The following is a 24,408-nucleotide window of genomic DNA, read 5'->3' on the forward strand; positions in this document are numbered from 1 at the left end:
TGCTAATTCCATCATATTTATTACACTGTATTTTAATTATTTTCACATTGTATTTTAATTATCAGTTTATCAGTCTCCCATCAGACTGGGGATTCCTTCAGGGAGAGACTATCTTGTTCACCTTGTCTTGAAATAGGTACCAAATTATTCGACAAATGAGTAATGAACACTTCAAATGGCATGCATTTATCCATAATTATTGAGTATTAACCTACAAATATTCTATAATCCGATTTTAAATCCTCAAATTTATACCAAGGCTTTCATTTAGCTTATGCTAATTTTTAAAATGTGTAGCTTTGAGGCATTTTATTATAAAAAGCTGGTACTCATATACATAAATGAGTAAGAACTTAAAATTCATCATACATTTACTTCATTTTTTAGCTTGACCTTCTAGTAAATCTTTAGCTTCATTGATTTTGGCTGCTATATAAGGAGATCCTCCTACAGGAAGAAAAAAAAGGAATAGTTATAATATGGACTCTCCAATTTCTGCTTCATGAAAAGCTATTCTCTTGCTTCAAGAATTCCTATGCTTATCTAAGAGGTGAAATGAGCAGAAATGAAATTTTGACTTTTTTAAATAACTGTGGCACTGGAACTGGATGACCAAAAACATGGTTAATATATTTGACCAATGGGAGGGAGATTTCCACAAAAAATGGCACCTTTTGAAAAAGCTTAAATTGATAGAAATAAGATTAAAAAAAATTCTCATACTTATGTGACTTTGAAATAGTGTAAGTTAACTTTTCATGATGATCACAAGTCATAAACACCGATTTATTGTACTGTGTTATTTTAAAACCATGAAATTTTCAGAGGTGCTGAGCTTAGTTGGGAAGACCCCACTTTGCTTTATATCCTTTTCCTGTTATCAACAGTCCCTTCACGATGTCACCTACATCTGCTTTCCTACTAAACTGCAGCAGTGATTTGAGTGATTCTCAAAAAAGTGTGGGCCTCAGACCAGCAAGCACCAGCAATCAGTAAAAAGCTTAGTTAGGATGCAAATTTATGGGCTCCACCCTAGACCTACACAATCAAGAGCCTTCCAGTTAGTACAAGCTAAGTTTTGTAAAAGGTTATGCAGTCAGATACCAACCAATTACAACCCTGTTTAAGCTCAAAACCCTCTTTCTTAATGAGAGGCTTCTCCTGTAAAGTAAAAGGACTTAAACACTGGAACATGGATTTTGTGGTCTACATTTTGGTATTCCATTTGATCTTTCAACACAGCCTAGGCTGCTTAGAAGTGTATCAGAAACTAATAAGTACATCCTATAGGTTTCTAAGTAGGTAACCACTAGTTAAAAGGTCTAAATGGATAGGAAAAAAATTAAAAGTTTTATTAGTTTCATTAACTGAAATTCAACATTTTCCTTAGGTAAGAATGTAGACACCCCCCAACCCGAACAGTAGTAGTAGCAGTATTTGAGACTCACTATTGTAAGTCACATCACAACTGCAGATCTCAAAACACGGTTAATGCTTATCACTACTTCCAAATTATAGTAGTTACTAGATCTGCTGATTAGTCTATAAATTTTTCACTCAGAACTTAACTCTTTTAAGATACCTAAACAACAAATGGATCCAGCCTGGGAGACATTGCTCACAAACAGATCTAGGCATTTCCCTTATAATAGCCAAGAATTAGATACAAAATTATCCTATTAATAACAATTAGTTACTCCAACAAAATGTGTTAACAATAGTTTAATGATACTTACCCTTGTCTGGGTGATTTAAAAGCATAATTCGTCGATGAGCATCTCTTATTTTTCCCTTATTGGCAGTAGGGCTAATTTAAAAAGGAAAAGGTATTGTATACTTCAGAGTAGTTCTGAGTCACATTAAAAAACTATATAAAGGTCAATTAAAAATTGTGAAACTGAAAAAAAATTGTGAAACGAGTAAGTCAACACAACAGTATGAAAAGCTATTTGGGAACCTCTTCTCAAACACACTAGGAAGATTAATATTCTGAATCACAGAACTAAACAGAGCTCCTTAGAAAAATAAGGCATTCTTAAAAATTTAGTTGAACTTTTAACTATTCATTACAACAATCCTTTTATTGAAAAGTATGTTTAAATATGTTTAAATATTTGGAAATGAAGGCAGAATTTCATCACAAAAAAATTTGTTACTCCGTTACAGAGAACAATATTGAGCACTGTGATTATCTGTTGAAAAATCTACCTTCAATGAGTTAAAAAGTACTCATGCGTCATTAGACCCTCTCATTGGACTTTTGTAGGGAATCTTAAATCTTAAAAATGTAATAGATGGAACTTCCCTGGCAGTCCAGTGGTTAAAACTCCACGCTTCTACTGCAGGGGGTGTGGATTAGATCCCTGGTCAGGGACCTAAGATCCCGCATGCCGCACAGTGTAGCCAAAAAAAATAATAAAAATTAAATAAAAATGTACATAATAGAATAACTCTCTCCTAATAAAAGAGAGAAGGTCTTTCTTACACTTGCTTATAGCTCTAAATTTGGAAGAAAAATATTAAAAATGTGAGGAATTATTTTACCTTACACCTAGTATTAATGCTGCTTCCCGTTTTGTCATTTTGGGTTCAAACCCACCTCTGTAATAGCCACCACTGAAGGCCTGAAAGCGGAAATACATTTGTAAGAAAAGATTATCAAAATAAACTGAAAGCTGCTAAAAAATGTCTATAAATGTTCACAGAACCAGCAGAAAAACTAAGACACTTCAGAAAACTAAGTGCAGTTCCTATGGTATTTTAACTTTATAAATAGCAACAAATATTTTAATGATCATTAAACATCCATATTTATCCCCCCCGGACAATCTAAACTGTCTTGAAGATACAAGACAAAATAACAGTGCCTCAAAGCCAGTTCTTCTGGGAGTGAAGGGAAGATTATTCCAAGCTAGCCATGTTCTAGATAAAAATTTGATCTCAGAATATGACTACATGTTTTAGAACAAGTGCTTTAGAGGATTCAGAGATCTTTTGAGACAAGTGGTTCAAGGACATTTTGAGGTTCAACGCAACTACTAAAACAAGACTTTAAGATATATATTGAGAAAATCAGGCTATTAGATCCACTGACCTTGGTATGTCAGAAATTATATTGGTAAAACCTACCATTACCCTACTCTGTCACATTCAATCATAACAATAAAAAGCAATACTCTACAGGCTGTCTAAATCATATTCATTCTGAATTTAGACCACAGAAGGTATGATCATCACATTCAGTCATACTCTACAGCCCAATTAACTGAAGTGTTACCCAAGTAATCTCTGTTAGGGAGTGCCAGAGCCACACAGTAAAAATGGATCACTTCAGACCCCTAGATCCCTCTGTGTTTGTGATGCAGAGCAGATGATACTGAAGGTAACGGTGTATGAGCAATAAAGTGATATTACTTTCATGATACTAAAACTGTTAACACCTCTTCCCCAAATCTGTCACATGTAACATTTGATTCTTTAGGGTAGCACCATTCATTACAAAGCTCAGAACTTCTAAACCTTCTTTGTGGGAAGCAAGAGAAGGGGTCCAAAGCAATCACTTAGAACTTCATGGATGTCTGGCTCTAGGCTTCATACACAGACAGCAAAGAATTGGCAAAAATGTTGAATAAGAAGCCTTACAGATTTTGGTAGACTTTGAAAAACTTGTTTTACTTGAGGCTCCATATGCTTCATGGCTTGCAAAGCGTAACGGCCTAAAAACAAAAGCAATAAAATAATTAAAAAGTCCGCAACCTCCTCTACTTCAGTTCCACCCCCAAACCATAAACAAACCTGCAAATCCTGCAGCAGCAATGGTGAGTCCAACTGCTACCACTGTACTGGCCTGGTAAAGGGAAGCAGAGTAAGTATTCATTTCTCTCATTCTCACCCTTCCCTATCATGCCCATTCTCCCATTCCAACTTATTACAAGTTTTATTTCAACGGGAGAAATAACTTTTAGGATGAAAATATTCTGCCCAATGATCCTGCAAATTTTATATCCAATGCATTGAAAAGGTATGGGATTTTTCACTCAGGAAAAAAAAAGGCAAGTCGATTTGCTTATTTACTTATACAACAGTGAAAAGGATAACTCCCCTCCCCTTGAAAACTTCTCTTTCACCTCCGGGCAAGTGAAGTCACATTAAAATTCAATCAAGAGCAACGGAAATAAAGTTTCTGCCAGAGAAGGGAGAACTGTTTACAGAGGTTTCCTGTAAATTCTGATTCACCGTTAAACGTAGGCTTAACTAAGAGACTAGCTTCTCATAGCACCTTCGGCCAAATACGTTCAGGAATCGAGAAGAGGTGTGTCAGCAAGAGAAAAGGGGAAAGACAGAGCAATGTAGAGAAGGACTGCGAGGATGTGTTAGGGGAACAGCAGGTATAATCAAATGCGTTTCCACTAACCTCCGAGCCCCACGGACGGCAGGCACAAAGGCCCGAGAGGGGTGAGGCAACAGCTCTGTGTCCTAGAGGGTGACTCTCCGGGAAGCTACACCCCCAGCTCTGAGTCGCATTAGGGAGACATCTGCGGCTCCTCTCCTCCCAGACCTTGAGCAGAGGTTAAGGCCTCGGCCTGAGATCGCCCAAGAGGCCGGAAGGCGGAACTCACCATGGTTCCCGCTCGGCTCCTCTGCTTCCACCGGGAGCGCGGTTCATCCCACCCCACCAACTCTACGCCTCTACCACAAAGCGACGCGGCCACCCCCAGCACGTACAAACCGCCCAGACACGGGCGCCCTAGGAAATACGGCAGGGGCGGCCGTAAACTAGGCCGGAAAACTGTCGTAAAAGGGGACAGCGAACGGGAAGGAAATGGTCGCTCAAGCCGTGGGCAGGTGGAGAACACGACTTCGGATTGGTTGGTGGGTGGGCGGATCACCTCCTTACTGGGCTCAAAGGTGGGGCTTCTCCTTGTTTTGTCCTTTGCGCCTGGGCCTAGAGTATTTAGAAATTCTTTCGGGGAAGGGTATTGGTATAGAAGGGCGTGAGCGTAGCTACGGTGTAGCTACACTCTGAACTTTTTTTTTTTTTGCCTGCATATTAGCATCTCCATTTGGCATTTATTTTGTTTATAACTGCCAAGAGTAATGAATATTCTTAAACATGCCGTAACAAGTCCACCATGAAGGCAAATAAGTATGTAGCGGCACAGTATAGCAAAAAGATGTTCCAGAAAATCAAAGGAGCAAACCACATTGTTTCGGGGGTTCTGTAGCATTCATTTATTTAGAATAATTTGTTTAAATATGTGACTTGACAGGAACTTGTGTGAATGTTTGGGGTTTGGTTTTGTGGAATGGAATTACTACTTCAAGGACAGTTAATATTCTGATCATGGGATCTCAAAATCACCACAACTGAAAAATGCTATTTAAAATTTCTCCCCTTCTCAAAGTAAAAAGTAGGGTTTGGGTTTGCCCTTACAGAGTACGTTTCACATATCCCTACATAAAAGGAGAAGAGAAAAATAATGGAGACAGTAATGGAAAATTTACAATGTGTTGTTTGGATGATCAAAATAAATTTGGAGTTAATTCGCACTTCGAACTTACAAAGTATTAGGAGTCTGTTTACATTGCAGTGAAATTCTGCTTTGATGAGGTCATTGGTTATTAGACAAATATGTGAATTTGTTGGCTTTCTTTTCCTCATCTATACAAAGATTCTGCATTTGGATCTCCAAGATAGCCATGAGATTTTTGTAATGAAATTTATTGTCAGCAAACGATCCAACACTAAGACCCTAGTGTTAAGTGTGCATCTTCCTCTTTTGCCCCCTTTTATCTAGTTTTTAACCCAACAACTACAAAAGAAATAAGTGGGACATAAGACCTTGGGACCAAAATGGCCAGAAAAAACTAGACTGCTATGTTCAAAATTTCCTGTTATGTATAGTTTTGATATATACAAACTATGATATGCAGCTTGCTTGAGGAACACGAACCTAGCCTCAGGAAACCAGTGGTGGACAACACAGGGAGACATTTGAAGTGGAGATGGCTCTGTTTTGGGAAGCAAATCAAACTAGATGCACAACCTGTCTCTGTCACTTACTAGTTGTGTGAATTTGGACAAACTTGTCCAAAAGGAATAACTATTCCTGACTCTGAGTTTTCTCATTTGTAAAACAAGGGTAATGATGGCTACCTTGCTAAATTTTTGTAAGGATAGAGATGTACATTGTGTGTTCTATACATAAGTATCACTCAGTGTAGCTGTTATTATTATGAGGGAAGTCAGAGTGCAAATTGGTGTGCAAAGGCCTTCCCAATTCTCATGACACTTCACTCATGGTTGCAAGCCTGGTAATCCCTTCCCTACCCACTAAGGGCATGGAAAGAACCCTTAAAAGCAATTTTAAAAAATATCTATTGACTGGGACTTCCCTGGCGGCACAGTGGATAAGAATCCACCTGCCAATGCAGGGGACACGGGTTTGATCCCCGGTCCGGGAAGATCCGACATGCTGCAGAGCAACTAAGCCTGTGCGTCACAACTACTGAAGCCCGCACACCTAGAGCCTGTGCTCCACAACAAGAGAAGCCACTGCAAGAAGAAGCCCGTGCACCGCAATGAAGAGTAGCCCCCACTCGCCACAACTAGAAAAAGCCTGCCTGCAGCAACAAAGACCCAATGCAGCCAAAAATAAGTAAAAAATTAAAATCTTTAAAAAAAATGTCTACTGGCTGATGAATGGTTAAGTAATCACTCCTTGTTTCTTCTAGCTTATGGTGTCTGCTAGCATACCTTGACTTGTGACAGCATAACTTCAATCTTCAAGGAGGGCCAGTGTCTTGAAATCCCTTTCTACTCTGTTTTCGCGTTGCCTTTCTCCTCTGTGTGTAGAATCTCCACTGCCTCCCTCTTAAAGGATACATATAATTCCATTTAGACCCCTATAATCCAGGATAATATCCCCATTTCAAGATCCTTAACTTAGTCATAGCTGCAAAGACTTTGTCATATAAGGTAATATTCATGGGTTCCAGGTTTTAGGACTTGGTATCTTTGGGGGCTATTATTTCATCTACCATAGAGAATAAGAGAAGACAGAAGAGGGGACTAGCAGGGACAAGAGAATGAGAAAAGACTCAAGCACATATGCTCAATTTCTTCTTCCACATTTGTCAACCAGGCAAATCACTTCTTAGGGAGGAATAAGTGAGAGATGAGAGGGAGTAGCTAGAAGTACTCTTGAATTGTGGCTTTGAAACACTTTCTGACCATAATTCTTAGTAAGAAATATGGGGTTGGCCAAAAGGTTCGTTTGTTTTTTTTCTGTAAGATGGCTCTAGTAGTGCTTAGTTGTCTTTCTTTTTTTTTAAAAAAATTATTTATTTATTTATTTTTGGCTGCATTGGGTCTTCGTTGTTGCGCTTGGGCTTTCTCTAGTTGTGGCGAGTGGGGGCTACTCCTCGTTGCGGTGTGTGGGCTTCTCCTTGCGGTGGCTTCTTTTGTTGTGGAGCACAGGCTCTAGGTGCGCGGCCTTCAGTAGTTGTGGCACGCAGGCTCAGCAGTTGTGGCTCGTGGGCTCTAGAGCACAGGCTCAGTAGTTGTAGCGCACAGGCTTAGTTGCTCCGCGGCATGTGGGCTCTTCCTGCACCAGGGCTCAAACCCGTGTGCCCTGCTTTGGCAGACGGATTCTTAACCACTGCTCCACTGAGGAGGCCCTGCTTAGTTGTCTTTAGCTTCATTTGAAACAATTTTTTTAGACTGTATTGTGACAGCTGTCATATCAGCATGCATTGTAAACAAAAAACTTATCAAAATTGGTGAATTTTTGTGTAGCCATTTTAATGTTGAAGATGGAAGAAAAAAGCAACATTTTTGGCATATTATGCTTTATTATTTCAAGAAAGGTAAAAACACAACTGAAACACAAAAAAGGATTTGTGTAGTGTATGGAGAAGGTGCTGTGACTGATCGAACGTGTCAAAAGTGGTTTGCGACGTTTTGTGCAGGAGATTTCTCGCTGGACGATGCTCCACGTTTGGGTAGACCAGTTGACGTTGATAGCGATCAAATCGAAACATTAATTGAGAGTAATGAATGTTGTACCATGGGGGAGATAGCCAACATACTCAAAATATCCAAATCAAGCGTTGAAAATCATTTACACCAGCTTGGTTATGTTAATTGCTTTGATGTTTGGGTTCCACATAAGTTAAGCCGGGGGCGGGAGAGGGGGACCTTCTTGCCTGTATTTCCGCATGCGATTCTCTACTTAAATGTAATGAAAATGTTCCGTTTTTAAAAGAAATTGTGACGGGCGATGAAAAGTGGATACTGTACAATAACATGGAACAGAAGAGATTGTGGGCAAGCGAAATGAACCACCACCAACCACACCAAAGGCCAGTCTTCAACCAAAGAAGGTGATGTTGTATATATGGTGGGGTTGGAAGGGAGTCCTCTATTATGAGCTCCTTCCGGAAAACCAAATGATTAATTCCAACAAGTACTGCTCCAATTAGACCAACGGAAAGCAACACTCGACGAAAAGCGTCCAGAATTAGTCAACAGAAAACGCATAATCTTCCATCAGGATAACTCAAAACCGCATGTTTCTTTGATGACCAGGCAAAAACTGTTACAGCTTGGCTGGGAAGTTCTTATTCATCCACCGTATTCACCAGACATTGCAGCTTCGGATTTCCGTTTATTTCGGTCTTTACAAAATTCTCCTAATGGAAAAAATTTCAATTCCCTGGAAGACTGTAAAAGGCACCTGGAACAGTCCTTTGCTCAAAAAGATAAAAAGTTTTGGGAAGATGAAATTATGAAGTTGCCTGAAAAATGGCAGAAGGTAGTAGAACAAAAGGGTGAATACGTTGTTCAATAAAGTTCTTGTTGAAAATGAAAAATGTGTCTTTTATTTTTACTTAAAAACGGAAGGAACTTTTTGGCCAACCCAATATATTTTACCTTCTAACCCTAGGAAACAAATACACAGTTGAATGCGTGTGCGCACATACACACACACACACACACACACACACACACACACATGCATTGAATTTAATGTGAATTTAAAGGAAATTAATGTTTTTGAGACAATACTTGTACTTGCTTCATGAGATGCGTGCTGGTCTTTTCTATTTCTTAAAAAAAATGCCAGGAAACCCATTAAGTTCACAGCCCACTAATTGGTCATGATCTGAAGTTTGGAAAACATCACTCCATAAAAATCCACCTTTGGAAATATGATGCCAGGCATATAAAAGTTGTTTTTTTTCCCCCTAAAAACTATGTGCCAGGCATTGTGCTAAATGCTTTATGTTGATTATTTCACTTCACTCCGTGACAGTAATATTTATTCTGTTTTGCAGATGAAGATATTTTGCCAAATACATTTGTTTTCCCCTCCAGATCCCTTCTCTACTGTTTTCCATTCTGCTCTGTGTCCCAGAGGAGCACAGGAGGCTAGGAGGCTGACCTTAATGGACTGCATCAATGGGCTCCCTTGTCTTCTGGCTTGGGGTTCAGTTATGTCTGTGATCAGAAGATCGGAAGGCAGGAGGACAGTGAGTTCATGGTCTTCATTTCTCCATTTTCCTCTCTGATGGTTGCCAAAGGCTGGCTGAGTTTTTCCACTGCAGAATGCAGTTCCTGTTGTGTGTCTTCAGGTAATTACTCTCACTCCTTTTCTTTTTCATGTATGTCTAAGGATAGTAATGACTCCATTGGCGTTCAAAGCCATGCTAGACACTGGGCACTTGACCATCATTTGCTAATTTCCCTTAATCCTGTCCATACCTTCATAAAGGGTCCTTAATTAAAATTTCTTCAGTTACTCTATTGGGGGATGCCATCTGTTTCCAACGTGGATGGTGACTGTTATAAGAGGCTACTGCAATCAAGTAGGAGATGATGGTAGCGGTGGAAGTGGAAAGAAGTGGCTGGACTCCTGCTTATATTTTGAAGGAAGAGCTGATAGAATTTGTTGATGGATGAGATATAGTATGTGTGAGAGAGAGAAAGTATTCAAGAGTGACTCCCAAGCAGTAGCCTTGATTAGCTGGAAGGCTGGAGTTGCCACTTAATGGGAATGGAGAGACTTCAGGAAGAGCAAGCTGGCGGTGGGAGCTTTTGTTGTGTTAAGTTTGAAATAGCAACTAGATATTTAAGGAGTTTCAAATAGGCATTTGGATATTCAAGTCTGGTGTCAGGAGAGAGGTCTGAGAGTCATCAGCCCATAGATAGTCTTCTAAGGCCATGGAACAGATGAAATCATCCATTGTATGAGTGGAGAGAGAAGAAGAGGAATAAGGGCTGTGTTTTTGTATTGTTCATATTTGGAATTTGGGGAAATGATGAAAAGCCAGGAAATTAGACTGAAAAAGCGTGACCAGAAACTAGGTGAATGTGGTGTCCTAGAAGCCAAATGAAGAAAGTGTTCAGTGGAGGAATTGTATAAAATACTGCTAATAGTCAAAAAAAAAGAAGAACTGAGAATTGGCTACTAGAGATCTTTGGTGATATTTATGAGAAAAGTTTCTGCAACACAATGGGGACAAAAGTCTGACTGGAGTGGATTCAAGAGAGGATGGGAAGAGAAAGAGTGGACATATGGATTATAAGACATCTCTTTCAAGGAATTTTGCTGAAAAGGGAATTAGAGAAATAAATTAGAGAAATCAGACAGAGAAGCAGTATAAGGAGAGGTTTTTTGCTTTTGTTTTTTTTTTTTAAGATAGAAGAAATAAAAGCATGTTTATCTGCTATAGGAATGAACTTACAGAGGGAAAAATTAGACAAAATTTATTGAATTATATAATTTAAGAATGAGAAGGAAATGTAGAGACCCTTTCCACCTCAACAGCTTTGTTTTATAAGTGAGGAAACTGAGCCTCAAAATGGTTGGCTGACTTTTCTAAAGCCCTGACAGAGTCCAGTAATTGCTCACCCTTATTGTCCACTTTCCAGATGTATATAATGTTTGGGTCATGAGAGGGTCATAGAATTGCCTTTCTCTATATTTCCTTACCACCCTTAAGGAATTTGCTCACATCTGGGTCAATGGAGTCTAAGTTCCTGACTAGCAGCCATTTAGCCCATAGAATCTCTTGTAGGCAGCTGCTCACAATGCTATATGTAAAACTAAATGTCACTCAGTACATATTTAGTTCCCTTCCCTTCTCCTTCATTCCACCCCTTTTAATCTTCTTCTTTTCCTCCTTACCTTCAGTGATCCTACCATGACCTGACAATCTACCAATGGGAATTCATCCTATTTTTCCCTGTTTGGAAGTGAATATTCTTAGTAAATTATCATACTGAGCTATGATCAACAGACTCCTTCATGAAGTGTTTTAAGAGATCCTTTCACTATTATAGCTTGTAAAAGGAATGCTCTAATTCTGGTGCAGAATGGAAAGAAGAAAGGAGATATTTAGAGCAAGTGGGATGGAGGACAGGCCTGGGTAGGAATGTGAGGGCCTAGGGCAGTGGAGAAGCGGAGGGGATGTTGGAAAGTCAGAAGGGAAGGCTGAGGTTCAGCCACCCTTTCCTCCTGTCGGCCTTATCTGCATCCAAGTCAGGCGATCCCACCCTGCCTTGTGGCTATTGTAAAATAATTTATAACCATTTCTCCTGTGATTTTCTTTCCTTTTTCTTCAACTTGTTTTATTTTTTCCTTGCTGCGTCTGTTTTAGTCTGACTTCCTACTTTCCTTTCTAATAACAAGAACTGTTGTCCTTATCAAAGTCCAGAGCATGTGAGTGGAGGGCCAGTCAGAGAATTGCAATGTGTCTGACCAGAGTGACAGCACCCAGAAGGCATGTATTTCTGGATAAAGGCTCTGCTATCTTCTCAGCCTGTGAGAGAGGAAAACTGAGGCGTTCAGGATTTCAGCGGAAAGTTGGAAATTGGGGTGGACTAGATGTGTTTTTTCCCAAATGGAGATTTCCCAACCAACCCGCCATTTCATTCCGCATTGCATGTCTTTTTCCATTGCCTTTCTCAGTCTTTTCCCCCCTTCCCTAGCCCGAGTTCCACTTGTATGCAGCAGCTTTATGCATTGAATAAATCAATCCTTCCCTGCTGAGCTGTCAGCAAATGGAACTGACCAACAGAACAGTCTGTGTAAGTGTGTCTTGTGGCTGGGCTAGACAGACAAGTGCAATTATTTGATTGCTGGAGATTGCCACTAAATGAGGGTGAAATAGTGGGTCTGAGACTTGTTGGTGAATATTATTAATAATATAGTGTCATGCATTAATAACATAGTGTCATGTGAAACAAAGCTACACTAGAGAGTCTGTCTGAAATCCCATTTTCAGTCACATTTTCAGGGAGCTAGCTGGTGGAGGAGATGGGAAATAATAAAGCAAGGTGTCTTTAAGCAGCTGGTTGGGAGTTTCAGTCTGACCTAGGCTGAAGTTAAGAGAATATGCATTGCTGTCATGAGTGTTTTGGTGGCTGGAGTGAAGCATGGGATTCATCTCTGGCTAATTGTCATAAAATTACATTACTATAGTCCTTCGCTATGAAAAATCATCTTCATTCTCATCATTAGAATCCTTGAAGAGAGGCCATTGCAAAAACTGCATGAAATTCTTTCTGGCAACTGTGATGTCCTCAGTTACTGCATAGTCCATTTCCTTAGCCCACCTACCACAGACAACCCTTCCAGACTCCTCCACTTCTCCCTTCATAAAACTCCTAGTCATGCCAAATGGGATTTGTCACCATTATTCTCAGGTGGGTCCTGAAGTCCACTGCCCCTGGGCTTGAGTAAAAGTAATTCCCTTCATTCCAAGTGCCCTTCCCCAACCCCAGCTCCGTCCATCAGTTGAAGGCCTAGATCAAATTTGCCTTCTATGAAGCCTTCTTTGTTCATTTGTCTGGAACAGGTGTCCACAAACTTTTTATGTAAAGTAACAGTAAAATTTTAGGCTTTGCCACATGCAGCCTCTATATTCTTCTTTGTTTTCTCAAAATGTAAAGACTATCCTTAGCTCATGGTCCATTCAAAAACAGGCCACAATGAATTTGGCTCATGGACCATAGTTAGCCAATCCATGGTCTAAGGTGATCTCTTCTTTCTCTGAAGTCCTATACAATTTTGTTTGTGTTATACATGCCGCTTATCACATCTAGCCTTGTATATAAATTATTGGTATACAAGTATTTTCTCTATTGGACTGAAGACTTTGAGAGTAGAAATTAAATCTTGTATACTTTATTTAACCCCTACAACATCTATTATGGTATCTGAACACAGAAGGTGCTCAAAGGATATTTTTAAATGAATGCATAAATTACTTATAATATCTTCCAGCAAGAACATAATTTATTTCCCAACTCTTCCAAGCCCTTAATTTTCTGATAGGTAGGTCTTTCACCTCTATCCTGATCCTGGACCCCTTAATAAGGCATTGAGCACCATAAATGGAACTGGTAATTAGACACAGAATATTGTTTTCATTTATTAAATGTTGTATTCATTCAACACTTATTACATGCAAATCTCTGAGAAAACATCAGTGGATAGACAGAAACTTCAGCTGCTGTGGTGCTTTACAGTCTAGGCTGAGAAGCATGAGCTTAATATTAGCTCTCCTCCTGATATGTCTCAATTTCACTTTCCTAGTTTTTCATGTCATTTACATAATAATAATACATTTTGCCTGTTGGTTTGCCAGGGTGCAGGAAATAATAAAACTATAATAGTAGAAGCTGACATCTATTGCACACCTTAAATAGTTATAGATATTCTTTTTTTTTTTTTAAGTTTTCTTTTTTAAAAAAAATTAATTAATTAACTTATTTTTGGCTGTGTTGGGTCTTCGTTTCTGAGCGAGGGCTTTCTCTAGTTGTGGCGAGCGGGGGCCACTCTTCATCGCGGTGCGCGGGCCTCTCACTGTCGCGGCCTCTCGATGCGGAGCACAGGCTCCAGACGCGCAGGCTCAGTAGTTGGCTCACGGGCCTAGTTGCTCCGCGGCATGTGGGATCTTCCCAGACCGGGGCTCGAACCCGTGTTCCCTGCATTAGCAGGCAGACTCTCAACCACTGCGCCACCAGGGAAGCCCGATATTCTTTTTAATATGTACCACCACTTAAGGAATTTAATGAAGCAATTCATTGCATTTATTTATTTTGTTGTCAATCTGGATAAACTGGTGATCACAGCTGTCACTTAACCAGATAACAGGAGATAAATCAATCAAATGGAGGCTATATCTTGATCACAAGCTAAATTAAGCAACATCATTTAGAATAGGCATATTGTGCTTAATAATTGGTGGAGGTTTAAAAAAATAACGGACTTAGTAAATGAAGGTGTGGAGATTTGATTTAAGGTCTGTTTGAATCCTAAGCCTCATCTTTACAATGTAATCAAAATATTGTTGGATCACATTGAGTTTCATTCTGAGCACAGATTTGCACTGAAATGAATGACAGTGAAGCAAAAAATAAAAATAAGAAAGATAAACAACTACACATACAATTAGCTGAAAGAAATTAAGATATTTTATGGCAGTCTCTAAAGAAAATATCAAAAAAGGAGTAAGTTCTTAGTAGTCAGAAGAATTTCCTTAAAGTCCTCCTTCCTTATTGTATCTTTCTGTCTGCCTCATGTAAAGTCCATTGCCAGACAAAACTCTTAACTCTCCCGATTCTCCCCCAAGGCTGTTTGCCCAGCTCTTTCTCCTCTTGCCACCACTCCTCAATCAATCTGATTCTCTTCTCCAGTTACTCTCTGCCCATCCAAGGTTTTCCCATTCTTTTATATTCTTTCCCTTTCTGCAGTGCACACTGTGGTAGGTCAGAAGCTAAGATAGCCGCCAGGATTCCCAGCCACTGGTGTACACCCCCTGTATGATCCTGTACCCTTGGGTGTGGGCTGGACCTGTGAATATGGTGGGAACATGGCCCCCTTGATTGATTACATCAAAGTGGCAAAGGTGATGTGATAGTTCACTTCTGTAATTTCACTTTATGTAAGACCATTGTAGCAGACTGGAGTGAGATTCTCCTGCTTGCTTTGAGGAAGTAAGCTATCATGTTTTAAAAGGTCTTATGGGCAGGACCTGAAGGTGGCCTCTAGGAGCTGAGATCAACCTCTACGAGCTGTTAGCAGTAACAGCTATGACTGCAAGAACTGAATTCTGCCAACAATTTCAGTGAGCTTGGAAGACACCTCCAACCCTCAGATGAAATGGCAGCCCTAGCTGGCGCCTTGATTTCAACCTTGTAAGACCCTGAGCAGAGAATTTAGATACAATGTGCCTAGACTTCTGACCTAGTGAGATAATAAATGTTATTGTAAGCCAATACATTTGTGGTAATTTATTATACAACAATAGAAAATGAATACATGTACATTAATTTGGTTTGTGTGATAAAGTCCAAAAATATCAGGGGAAAGGGAAAGGAGTGTATTTATGTTTCATACATTTCTATTTTTATGTTTGTTACATCATTATTCCAGTGGTTCTACTCTGTTTTCCCCACTATAATACACAAACAATACACCTGAAGAATGTGATACCTTTCCATCACAATAGCGGCTCCCTATACCTGTAAATCTCCAAGGGTGGAGCTAAGGCTTGTGTAGTTTGTCAAAGTCCCCTGGTGGCTGGGATATGCTTTGGGTTGAAAACTATTGCACTATAATATTTTAGGGACTGCTAAAACTTGGTCTGCTACCCATCTCTGGACTAGATCATACATTGACTTTATTTGATTTCAATGAGCTGGCAATTTTAAGTTATCAAAGTCAGAGACCAGTGAGAAAATTTTCACATGCCCCATCTTCATGATAAAACAAAGTGCTAGACATTACCTAGATATAATCTGCCTTTCTCCTGCTCCCTACCTCAAGAAGGTATTCTTCGATCATCAAATCAGTTCTGGGCTTCCAGGAAAGTTGTTATGGCTCTCTTGGTAATTATAGGTAGCTGGTGGGGGGGATACCTGCAAGCATCCACAGACCCAATGGTCTCCTATTTGAGGGAGGTGCTGGTGGACGTGGTGAAGGCATTACGGCTCCTTTCATTCAGTTTGTTCATTGTAGATTAAAGTGACATATAACAACTCCTCTTTCTGGTTGAGGATGTAAAGAGCTGTGTTTCTCCCTATTTTTTCTCCCTTGTTTTTGGTCAGTGTTCATGCGGAGAATTAAACTGATTTCTTAAAGTTAAGACAGTTTTGCATTCCTCAGCTGGATCATGGTATATTTATTCTTTTTATGTATTGCTGGATTGGGTTTGCTAATATTTTATTTAAGGTTTGCACATACGTTTACTCAAGATATTGGCCTATAATTTGCCTTTCTTGTAATGTCATTTCAGGTATTGATGTCAAAGTTCAGCTGGCCTCATAAAATGAATTGGGATGGGTGGTAGGCTAGAAAAATGACCCCCCAAATGACATTCATGACCTAATCCCTGGAATCTATTAATACCTTATTTGGAAAAAGAGTCTTTGCAGATATGATAAAGTTAAGAATCTTGTGAAGAGATTATCCCCACAAAGAGAGGCAGAGGGAGATTACACACAGAGGAGGAGAAGGCAGTGTAAGATGGAGACAGAGATTGGACAAGCCAAGGAATATCAACAGCCTCCAGAAGCTGGAATAGCCAAAGAAGGAATTCTCTCCTAGAAGCTCCAGAGGGAGTGTGACCCTGCTGACACCTTGATCCAGTGAAACTGATGTTAAAATTCTCGCCTCCAGAACTGTGAGAGAATAAATTTCTGTTGTTTCAGGCCAGTTTGTGGTAATCTGTTACAGCAGCCATAGGAAACTAATATATGCAAGGTTCTTTATTTATTATATTTTAAAATTCTCTAGAAGAATGTGAAAAATTGATATAATTTCTTCCTAAAATGTTTGGTAGAAGTCACCAGTAAATACTTCTGAATTGAGGTTTTCTTTTTGGGAAGGTTTTAATTATAGATTTAATTCCTTTTATAGTTATAGAAATGTTGACATTTTCTGTTTCTCCTTGGTAAGTTATGTATTTTTTAGGAATTTCCCCCTTTAATCTAAATTTCCAAATTTTATGGCATAAAGTTATTTAAAATATTCTCTTATAGTATCTGAATTATCCATAATGATGTCTTCTTGGGATAGCTATGCCGTCTTTCTTATTTCTTGATCAGTCTTGTTAGACATTTATCAATTTAAATAGTTTTGTAGAGAACCCAAATTTGGCTTTATCTTCACTATTATATTTTTGGTTTTGATTTTATTAATTTCTGCTCATATTTTTGGCTTTTCTTTTCTTTATTTGAGTTTATTTTGCTCTTCATATTCTAACTTCTTGTGATGTTTGCTTAAATTATTACTTTTCAGCCTTTCCTCTTTTCTGATGCATGCATTTAAGACTATAAATTCCCCTCTAAACAGTGCTTTAGCTATATCCCACAAGTTTTGATATGTAGTATTTTTATTATCATTCAATTCCAAATCTTCCTAATTTCTATTGAGAGTTTGTCTTCTTTGATCCATTGGTTGTATAGAAATGGATTTATTCATTTTCAAACTTATGGGTTCTTTAAGTTACTTTAAAATTTTACTTCTTGCTTAATTGCAGTGGGTCAGAAGATATTCTATATTGTTGATTTGTTTGAAATTTCCTGAGACTTTCCTGCTTTATGGACCAGGATATGGTCACTTTTAATAAATATTTCATGTGTATTTGAAAGAGATATATATTCTGCCATTGTTCAATATATATCATTAATTTGTTCGCTAATAATGTTCAAATCTTCTATATCTTATTTATTATTTGTCTGTTTGTTCTAGCACATTCTGAAAGAGGTAGATTAAAATATTCTACTGTAGTTAGGGATTTTTCCATTTCAGCTTTTAGTGTTTTTGATTTTTGCTTTATGTGTTTGGAGGCTATGTTAGCATGCATAGAAATTCAGAATTATTATATCTTCCTGTTGGATTGACCTTTTATCCTTATGAAATATATTTTTTATCTCCAGTAATATTTCTTGCTTTAAAGTTTTATTTTCTAATTTTAGTGTGGCTATACTAATTTTCTTTTGGTTACCCTTTGCATGCTGTATCTTTTCATATAATTTCACTTGCAACCCTATTTTTTCTTTCTTCCAGTTTTATTGAGATATAATTGACATACAGCACTGTATAAGTTTAAGGTATACAATGTAATGATTTGATTTATGTACATAATGAAATGATTACCACAATAAGTTTAGTGAGCATCCATCATCTCATATAGATAAAAAATACAAGAAAGGCAAAATTTTTTTTTTCATTGTGATGAGAACTCTTAAGATTTACTCTCCTAACAGCTTTCATATATAACGTACAGCAGTGTTCATTATATTTATCATGTTGTATAACATATCCCTAGTACTTATTTATCTTATAACTGGAAGTTTGTACCTTTTGACTGCCTTCATCCAATTCCCCATCTCCCCAGCTCCACCTCAGGAATCTCAAATCTGATCTCTTTTTCTATGAATTTGTTTGTTTGTTTGTTTTTGAAGTATAGTTGATCTGCAACACTATGTTAGTTCCTGGTGCACAACATAGTGATTTGATATGTCTGTACATTACAAAATGATCACCACAATAGGTCTACTTACCGTGTCACCATACAAAGATATTACATTATTATTGACTAAATTCCCCACACTGTACATTTCATACTCGTAACTCATTAACTGGAAGTTTATACCTCTTAATCTCCCTCGCCTATTTCTGTCATCCCTATTTCTTTAATGTAGTCTTGTAAGCAGCATATAATTGAAGATTTAAAAAATTCCAATCTGATAATTTTAGTCTTTTAACTTGTCTATTTAGCCTATTTATATTTAATATAATTAATGGTATATCATTTGTTTTCTACTTGACCCTCCTATTCTATATTATCGTCCTCTTTTCTTGTCTTGTTTTATATTAGTCAAGTGTTTTGTTTTTAAAATTCCATTTCTGCTCCTCCATTACTTGTTGGTTACACACTCTTTTACAATTCTTCTAGTGTCAACTCTGATAGTACAGCATGAATCTTTGACTTATTAAAATCTAATATAAATTAATACTTTTGCTATTTCCTAAAAGACTTTTCCCTTTTCTGCCTTTTGTGTTTTTGTTGTTATGCATTTCAATTATACATGTATTTTAAATACCAGAAACTTTATTTTTATTTTATGCAGTCAATATTCATTGAGATTTACTCAGATATTTACCTTTCTATTGCTATTTATTCTTCTTTTTTCTTTTCTTCATTTCCATGCCTCTGTCTGTGATCATATTCCCTCCACCTGAAGAAATACTTTTAGTATTTCCTTAATTGTGGGTCTGTTAGTGACCTGCAGTTTTTGTTTGCTTGGAAATATCTTTATTTTATTTTGTTTTTTAAAGGATATAGTCACTATATATACAATTGTAGATTAATAGCTAATCTCTTTCACCACATTAGATAGATCATTTCATTGTCTCTGGCTCCCATTGTATTCTGGTGAGAAGTAAGATCTCAGTCAAATTTTTCACCTTTATCATTTTTCTTTGGGTGCTTTTAAGTTTCTTTATCTTTATCTTTATTTTTCAGTAATTTTAATATAAGGTACCTACATGTGGATTTTTAAAAATTTACACATCTTGGGGACTGTTTTTCTTCATAAACCTATGGATTTTTTTCATTTTGACAAATTCTCAGTATTATTTTTACCCCATTTTCTCTCTTCTCTCTTTCTGAAACCTCAATTAGATGCATGTGAAAAATTCTTACTGTATCTGCTTTATTTTACTCTGTGAATTAGTTGACTGTGACTGAGTAACAAATTACCCCAAAATTTATGGCATAAAACAAACATTAGTTATCTCACAGTTTCTCTAGATCAGGAATTAAGGAGCAACCATCATTCTGCCTTAAGCTCTCTCATGAGGTTGCAGTCGAGATGTTGGCCAGAGCTGTAGTCATCTAAAGGTTTGAAGGGGCCGAAGTGAACTCTTTCAAGACGGTTCACTCACATGGCTGTTGAAAGGAGGCCTTATTTCCTCAGCACATGGATTGCTCAAAAAGGCTGCTTGAGTGTCTCATGATATGACATCTGGCTTTCCCCAGATTAAGTGAAATGAGAGAGAATGCAAGGAAGAGACTGCATTGCCTTCTGTGACCTAGTCTTGTTAGTCATACACTGTTACTTCTGCCATATTCTGTTTGCTCGAAGTGAGTTAGTAAGTCCAGCTCATGCAACGGGAGAGTAATTAGGTTCTACATTTTGAGAGGACAAATGTTAGATAATTTTTGGATATATTTTAAAACAACCACATTTTGAATTCTGTTTTGTCCATCCTTTTCTATTTTTGTACTTTATTCTTAAAATATTTTTTTCTTCCTTTCATTTTACAGATTGTCTTTTTAAGCTGAGTTTAATGTTATTAAACACATTGATTGAGTTCTTAATTTTGGCTCTTATCTTTTTCAATTCTAGAATTTCTGTTTGGCTCTTTATAAATTTTCCAGTCACTGTATATAGTTTCTAGCTGATGAAAATTTCAATCTTTTCAATGAAAAAAAGAAGCATAGCTATTTTAAGTGCATATCTGATCAGTTTAATATCTGGAGCTTTTATGGCTCTGTTTCTCCTGTTGTTTATACTTATTCTGCTGTATATTGTCTGCTGTATATTGTCTTGCCTTCTCTTATGTCTTCTAGTTGATTTTCTGTGGATATTTTATTTGAAAAACTATTTGTAGAAATTATTTGGGAACTTGCAAGACATTACCTTCTTCCAGAGTGGATTTTTTTCTCTTCCTTCAAGTGTCTGCAAGCACTAACCTTTGGCATCACATTAATCCATCTTAGAGACTGATATTTTCTGGACTGTTCAGATGACTTGAAGCTGAGATTTCATTCTGGATCTCCCAACTCATAAGGTACAGCCCTTTGGGAGTGCCAATGCAAAGATGGAGGACTTACTAGAGCCCTTATCATTAGGAGGTCTGGACTCAATTTTGTTATTTTTGCTACATAAGCCTGTCAAAAAAGTGTTCTTTAGTATCTCAGTCACTTCACCCAAAATTGACAAATGCCATTAGGGCAGAAGAGGCCAATGTTCAGCTAACCTTTCTGGATTTCTGACTTCTCCAGTATCTTAGACAAGTTATTCTTTAAACTTGTTAGCTCTCCAACCCATTCAGGTCAATGTTTTATATATGTTATCCATCCTTTGTTGGTAGGATGATCTGAATTACTTAATCAATGATGACTGAAATCCAAAGTCTCTCTCTTCTTTATAGCAATAAAAAAAAAAAACTAGCAAGATCTAAGAAAAAAAAACAAAGCTGGAGGTATAACACTTCCTGATTTCAAAGAATTCTGCAGAGCCATAGTAATAAAAACAGCATGGTATTGGCAGAAAAACAGATACATGAATCAATGAAATAGAATTGAGAGCCCAGAAATTAACCCACCCATATATGGACAGTTAATAAACAACAGAGGAGTAAAGAACATACAGTGGAGAAAGGATAGTCTCTTCAATAAATGATATTGGGAAAACTGGAGAGCCACAAGCAAAAAAAGAAAAAAAGAAAAGAAAAGAAATGGATCACCACTATATGATACCAAACCCAAAAATCAACTGAATTGGATTAAAGACATGCATGTAAGACCTGAAACCATAAGACTCCTAGAAGAAAACATAGGCAACATGCTCTTTGACATTGTTCTTAGCAATATTTTATAGATGTGTCTCCTCAGGCAAGGGAAACAAAAACAGAGATAAACAAATGGGACTACATCAAATTAAAAAGCTTCTGCACAGTAAAGGAAACCATCGAAACAATACGAAAAGACAACCTACCAAATGGAAGAAGAAATTTGCAAATAATACATCTGATAAGGGGTTAATATCCAAAATATATAAAGAACTCATACAACTCAACCCAAGAAACCAAACAATGTGATTTAAAAATGAGCAGAGGAGCTGAATAGACATTCTTCCAAAGAAGACATATGGATGGCCAGTAAGCACATGAAAAGATGTTCAACATCACTTATCATTATGGAAATGAAAATCAAAACTACAATGAGGTACCACCTCACACCTGTCAGAATGATATTATCTAAAGGACAAGAAATAACAAGTGTTGGTGAGGATGTGGAGAAAAGGGAATTAAAACTTCCATTTTAATTTTCACTAACTTCTAATTGAAATTTATCATTTCCTTCAATTATGAATGTAGGCAACAAAACATCATGATATTAGTAGTACCTGTAACTTTGTCATCAATAGAAATCAGATATTATTATAGCACATTCAATTTATACTAAATCTTAAGATATCATTTATATTTACTGTACTTCAAATTAGAGTATTTTGAAATAACTCTTCTTATTTAATGTGTTAATAAAGAAGCATCCTAGGTTCATCTTCTTTTTTCTAAGAGCTTCTATTGTCAGCTCTGCCAGAAGAACACATCTATGAGTAGGTGGTTTAATGAGAACTGTGCCCCCTCCTATCTACCTACCATGAGTTTTGAACTTCATATTCTCATTTGAACACATGGTACTTTTACCTCATCCCTATTTTGACTTTATGGTGTTAATTTTTTGATACCTAGTCTCTCTGGTCTAAACAGAGTCTCAGTGCTACTCAGCTCCTGGTCTTCTCTGTCTTGTTATCTTTGCCCTCAGTTCTCACATTGAATTGGTCGCTACATTTTGCTAACTGTAGGTTTGAATTCTCTTCCCTTTTCTTCTTCTTTGCTGGTACTGCCTTAGTTTAGACTCTCATCAACTCTTGGGTGGATTATTAGGGTAGCTTCCTAATTGGTCAGTTAGGCCAATCTGTGTGTTTGTGTGTATTGTGTTTGAAAAAAAATCACAATTCTCTGGGCTAGTGTTTGAATGATACACACTCAACACAGCAGTGGAAAGAGTATTGGGATGGAAGTAGGAGACCTGGGTACTAGCTAAAAAAGTACGTGACCTATGGAAATGATATGGTGGAGTAAATGGGATTTTCCTGAAGGAAATAGACTTTTTCCACTTGAAGGGGAGAAAGGACAATTTTTTTCCTATTTTCCTTTTCTCCTTTTATTAGGAGTAAAGGGGTATTAAACACAAAGTCAGAGGTACAGGATTACATGGAGATTCCACTGATGTGAGTTGAATGGCTTTTGCTTCACAAGCTGTTCTTGCAGGAGCCAAGCATGGATTCAAAGTCAGATGGTACCTTAAGACCTCTAAGAGCTATTCTAGTATAAGCCACATTCTGTGTTGAACTTCCCATCTTCAGGTCTTCCATAAAGTCTTTTAAAAGTATTACTCTACTGTGGAATTTAGGGGAAGCATCTTTTCCTCTCCAAGGTTACGGCGGGGACATCAACAGGCTTTCTAGTGAAATTATGCTCAGCAGAGCAGCAGTCTCCAAAGGAGCAGTCCTGGAAGAGGCCGTGTACTATAGTGATGAGATGAGAGGGCATAGCAGAAGATACAGAGGAAATTATTCGGGAGCATGCTTGTGGCAACTCACTAGGGAACTCCCAGGAATTATTCTGGGGGTGACAGGACCAAGAGAAACACTTTTAACTTCCAGGTAGTAGGCCAGTGGGGATCATATCATAATAACTTGAGTAATAACAAAGTCATTTCTGATGATATGCACAGGCTGGTGACTTATGGGTTCTTCTTTAGTGAATAATTTGGAATTACTCTGGATCTCTTAAAAATGGTTGTAGATTCACTATGGCTCATAATCAGATGTGCAAACTGTCCAAGCCTAAGATGTAGAAGAAATACAGTTCTATATTGCTCAGAAGGCTCTGAGAGTTTCACCATTGTACACCATTGTATTTCCTATAACTGGTTGATCATCAGCGCCTGGGGAGAAAACATACAGGTTCCTGGGCCCCACCTCACACTTCCTGAGTCAACAGACTGTTTTGACTTAGAAGAAATACTCCTTTAGGGAGTTCTTCAAGTTGAAATGAAAGGACACTAATTAGTAACATGAAAATATATTAAAGTATAAAACACATTGGTAAAGGTAAGTGTACTGTCAAATTCACAATACTTTAATATTATATTGATGGTGTGTAAATCACTTAACTCTAGTACAAAGATCAAAAAATGAAAAATGTAGCTAAAATAATTTTTTAATGGATACATAATTTTAAAAAGTGTAAAAAGTGATATCAAAATCATAAAGGGGGGGAGTAAAAGGGTAGAGTTTTTGTATGTGACTAAAGTTAAGTTGTTATCAGCTTAAAATAGACTGTTATAAGTTTTTTTTTTGTAAGCCTCATGGTAACCACAAAGCAAAAGCATATAGTAGATATGCAAAACATAAAGAGAAAGGAATCAAAGACTATCAATATGGAAAATCATCAAATCACAGAAGAAGACAGCAAAAGAGGAAGACAGGAACAAAGGAACTACAAAACAGCCAGAAAACAATTTAAA

The 24,408-nt window shown here is 37.6% G+C and overlaps 1 protein-coding gene and 1 long non-coding RNA gene across 5 annotated transcripts; one reads left to right on the forward strand and one right to left on the reverse strand.

Annotated features, from left to right (window-relative positions):
- Nucleotides 1-4,926, reverse strand: DNAJC19 (DnaJ heat shock protein family (Hsp40) member C19). 3 transcript variants are annotated; one of them, XM_082461414.1, is made up of 6 exons: nucleotides 4,620-4,926; nucleotides 3,796-3,847; nucleotides 3,643-3,716; nucleotides 2,545-2,624; nucleotides 1,737-1,807; nucleotides 1-447 (listed from the first exon to the last, which is right to left on the reverse strand). In XM_082461414.1, exons 1-6 carry the CDS (start codon nucleotides 4,620-4,622, stop codon nucleotides 377-379), a joined length of 351 nt encoding a protein of 116 aa, XP_082317540.1. In that variant the 5' UTR covers nucleotides 4,623-4,926; the 3' UTR covers nucleotides 1-376. The 3 variants fall into 3 exon arrangements, 2 of the variants coding, with proteins under 2 accessions (XP_082317540.1, XP_082317539.1); XM_082461413.1 differs by having other exon boundaries at nucleotides 4,415-4,757; XR_014263482.1 differs by lacking the exon at nucleotides 2,545-2,624 and having other exon boundaries at nucleotides 433-447; nucleotides 4,415-4,757.
- LOC309660592 lies at nucleotides 4,820-22,133 on the forward strand. Of its 2 annotated transcripts, none has more exons than XR_014263489.1 (2): nucleotides 4,820-4,908; nucleotides 9,340-22,133. It is a non-coding gene; the product is annotated as an uncharacterized lncRNA (long non-coding RNA). The 2 variants fall into 2 exon arrangements; XR_014263490.1 differs by having other exon boundaries at nucleotides 4,825-4,872.
- Nucleotides 22,134-24,408: the final 2,275 nt, after the last annotated feature.

Source organism: Balaenoptera physalus, assembly GCF_965194825.1.
Source record: "Balaenoptera physalus genome assembly, chromosome: 4".
NCBI classification, from domain to species: domain Eukaryota; kingdom Metazoa; phylum Chordata; class Mammalia; order Artiodactyla; family Balaenopteridae; genus Balaenoptera; species Balaenoptera physalus.

Coding starts and splice junctions, on each gene's coding strand:
- DNAJC19 (XM_082461414.1), bottom strand. Junction 3,717..3,795: donor TGCTGCTGCAGGATTTGCAG/GTTTGTTTATGG, acceptor TTTTGTTTTTAG/GCCGTTACGCTTTGCAAGCC. Junction 448..1,736: donor TTTAAATCACCCAGACAAGG/GTAAGTATCATT, acceptor TTCTTCCTGTAG/GAGGATCTCCTTATATAGCA.